The 3911-nt window shown below is 44.3% G+C and overlaps 1 protein-coding gene across 1 annotated transcript in view; it reads left to right on the top strand.

The window, feature by feature from the left end:
- RGS9 (regulator of G protein signaling 9) overlaps positions 1–3911 on the top strand; it is a 79464-nt gene that overhangs the window by 46652 nt on the left and 28901 nt on the right. The window contains exons 10-11 of the mRNA XM_011368571.2: positions 2146–2175; positions 2882–2943. Coding sequence (XP_011366873.1) covers positions 2146–2175; positions 2882–2943 — 92 coding nt within the window. The remainder of the gene's footprint in view (positions 1–2145; positions 2176–2881; positions 2944–3911) is intronic.

The following is a 3911-nucleotide window of genomic DNA, read 5'->3' on the forward strand; positions in this document are numbered from 1 at the left end:
TTATTTATCTTACAGCTGGGAGTTTGTTTTACCATCACTAGTGTTAATTAAAGAGTGTTTCCTGTGTTTGTGTTTCATCTTGTGACTGGGGCTCCGCCTCTTTTTGTTTTAATTCGACAAGAAATGGCTGGACAGAGTCGTTCCACTCTGTAGCATTCTCAGCTTCTGGAGGGAATCGGTGATGACAGTGGGCTTTTTTTCTGTTTCTTAGGGATCCCTCCTCAGCTCTGAAAAGGGTAGATGGGTTTGAATCTCGGCTCAACCAATTATGGACCAGGAGATGCTGAGATGCTTGCTTAGAGCCTCAGAGTTTCCTCAGCTGAAAATCAGAATAATAAAACCTTTCTCCCTTAAACTGTGTAAGGACGCAAAGAGGTGTCAATTGCTTTGCACTAATTGCTAAGTGGTTATTATTATGCAACAGTCCAGCTCCTTCTTTGAGCAGAGGGCAGAGACCAGTAGATACTATTTTTAAACCATTTCAACAGACTCTTAACAGAGAATTTTATTATCTTAGGTTTGCATGCAAATCTGCTGTGGCCCCAGGGGACTTTCCTACCTGAAATGTATGTCTTCCAAAACAGTGCCTTGTGTTGAGACAGAATGAGAATGAATAATCAATGTGGTTGCCAAACTATTTGGATCATTTGGGGAGTGTCTTCAATTTTTTAAGTGGACAAATATTCTATTACACTTAGAATACGTCTCCATTTTTTAGGCCTCTGAGCACAAGCATCTCCTGGGTGCCAGACATTATGCTAGGGAAGGTAGACATGGCTGGCTTGCTCTTAATGGTGTCTACCGGGTGGTATGTATATCAAACAAAGTCAAACAAAACAAATATGTAATTACAATTGTGATAAATGCTGTGAAGGAGGGTGTCAGGTGTGTGTGAGTTCACATCAAGAGACCTACCTGAGACCTACTTTTCTGAGATAACTCTCCCCACTCCCCCACCCAGGAAAAAGGATTTCCTGTGAAAAGCAATTACATAAAAGCAATTTAAGAGACCAAAATAAAACCTGGCACGGATTAGATAGGCGAGAGGAGTGTGTGACATCCTGGACTGGACCCTCCTTCATTCCTTGTCAGCGGTCTCACGGGCAGTGGTCGTTTTGCTCACTGGCTAAATAGAGTCCTCCTCGGACTTCTGACCGTATTGCAAGCGAAGACCCAGGTGTGTAAAGTAGCATCGATATTAACAGCCAGAAATTAGGATGGTCAACTAACAGTATAAGAGTCAGCACCAAGCAACCCCCGGACACAACCAAACCTAGGAAAACTGAGACTGGGGTCACCAGCTGTGCCCAGCCTCCAGGGGCCGTGTGGAGCAGCAAAGAGATACCAAGGAAGCACGTCGGAGTGTAGGAGATTTTAGTAGGAGACAGGTCTGAATGGTTTCCAGAAGCTTCTAAGCGCCCAAACATGGAGTCCCTTTGGGAGCCGTCCTTTCTCTACTATAACTAAAAAAAATCCAGAGACAGGACACCCTGCTGCTGCCCAGTCCTGGCGTGAACTTGCTTCGACAGGCAGCTTCACGCAGAGCATGGGGCCCGATACGATCTTCCGCATCACGGCTCAGCTATGGGACTCGGCTTTCGGTGGCTGCGGGTCTCGAGTCTTTTAAATGTGTGCTTTATTTTTTGGCAGCGTGGCTTACCGCCTCCTCCCCCATCCCCCAACTTATGGTATTGGTCAGATTATTCTGAATGCCTGAGGAATGAATCTCACCGTTCATTCAGATCTCTCTCTCTCTCTCTCCTGTGAGAAAAACAAATACTCAAGCTCCACATGAGTTTCCCCATCTTTATCTCTCGTTCCATTTAAGATGGTTCCGTAGACATGATGGCAGATTGGGACCAACCCCAAGCTTGTTCTTTAATTCATCTTGGCTTTTAGGAGAGCTGGGTCAAGTTACAGTGGTAAATCATACCCCTTCCCTCACCAAATTGCTTAGTTATCTAATTCTCCAGTGGTTGTGTCGAATTGGATGGAGGTGGTGGTGATGGGGGAAATTCTATCTTTTAAACAAGAAAAGATGGACAATTTCCTCATGGGGAGAACATTTTTATTTTTCAAATGGGTATTTGAACTGTAATGATTTCATGACATCTGCTTAATAGCTTTTGCTTCTTTGTTTTACAGAAACAAACAATCATTGCTGTCAGAAAAGAGGTAATTAGTCTCTCAGATCCAGGGAAGTTTGATTTTAAATCCTCTAACAAATTATGTGTACTTTGGCTTTCTGCTCTGCAGTTAGTAATGAAATGAAAGCCACGCGTAAAGTTCAAAGGATTGTTTCCAAATTAACGGACAGCACAGAATGGTAAAGCATCTTAAGTAAGGTCTGAATGGGGCTGATGCTGAGACTCAGGATATGAAACACTCTCAGAAGGCATAGATCTGAGGGACGTGGGAGCAAATGCAGTAGAGCATCTGCACCCCTGCCCTGGCCCCTGCTCCCACAATTACAGGGCTGTTCAGAATCTGTCCAGGGTAGCACGTTATTTTGGCAAATCTCGTATCTAGGGCCATCGAAGTTAGATCTGCTTCTGTCAGTCAGAGGCACATGAGGGAAACGCTAAACATCTGACCTTGTGTCTTGGTTTCATGTTCCTTAGAACTTTTATTTTTCAGTTGGTGCCTTTTCCCAGACTGACACATGCCGCGTTAAGGAGGCCCCTAATTTGGAGTCTGGGGTCACCCATCTACTGAGGGCCCGAGTCCACTTGGTACTGAGGTGGCCGGCTTCAGGGAACGGAATCGGGTGCTGTGATGGGTATATGGCTGCTGGTTCCAGAGGCCACATGTAAATGTCAGTGTTTAGGGACACTCAAGAGTGGGGATGTAGGACATCTTCTAACGACCGTGTCTTTTCCAGATCATGTATTACCAACAGGCCTTAATGAGGTCCACGGTGAAGTCCTCGGTGTCCCTTGGAGGGTATGTCCCCAATTTATTGGTCTTGCTGAGGTTTGAACAATAGATAGACAAGAAGAGAACTTCTGCTTTAAGGCAAACTTGGCAAGTCAAGGGCTGGCTTAGAGCCTAATAAACTCTGAGGGACAAAGAGATCTCTTGGGGGTTAGTTACTGGTTCTTCACTCTGGTAGGCAAAATCAGGGGTGGGTGAGGTTCTGTATAAATCTGTCATCTTTCTTAGAACCCAATAATGTGCAGATGGGAAAGTGGGAGGAGTTTTTCAGCTCCTGCACTGGACCCTGTGGGGGTCCATAATAGCCTGCATTTCTATCCTTACCCATTCAGAATGATTAGGGTTGTGTTTACTGGTTCACATGTCCCATTATTAATCTTTAATTTAAAATCCAACCAGGATAAATGAGGAATTTACATTCGATACAGTGAATGTTTAGTCTCTCAGACACAAAAGGGTTTAGTGCCTCCCAAAATGTCAGCAATTATCCCTTTGAAATGTGGAGTTCATTTCTGGACCACCTTGATAACTCTGATTTTTCTGCACATGTGAAAATGGACTTGGCTTAGTCCTGGGGAGGCACGGTGACACTTACTTATTCAGACTGTTTAAGACTCGAGAATAGTACTGATCGAGATGGAAGATGTATCTTGTCCAGTTCTAATATGGTTGGGGGTTAGGCTCTTGTAAAAATCTTCAGATATCTTTTTACATCTTCCCAAATCCCTAGTTTGCAAAAATACCATCTGCTTGAGAAAATGTGTCCTGACCTCAATCACATTTTCCAATGACTTCTGTCTTCGAAAGATTTCCTGACCACAGATGAGCGTACACACCCGTATCCCCAGTGGGCATCCATTTTGGGTTGTAACGATACTCATTGTTCTTGGTAAAGCCAAAGCCATCTACTTTGATGTCGCACAAACCCAGTTTTCTGCAACCAAACAGAAAGGACATTATCGAAGGAGACTCAAAGG

This window comes from Pteropus vampyrus, unplaced genomic scaffold (genome assembly GCF_000151845.1).
Source record: "Pteropus vampyrus isolate Shadow unplaced genomic scaffold, Pvam_2.0 Scaffold143, whole genome shotgun sequence".
NCBI classification, from domain to species: domain Eukaryota; kingdom Metazoa; phylum Chordata; class Mammalia; order Chiroptera; family Pteropodidae; genus Pteropus; species Pteropus vampyrus.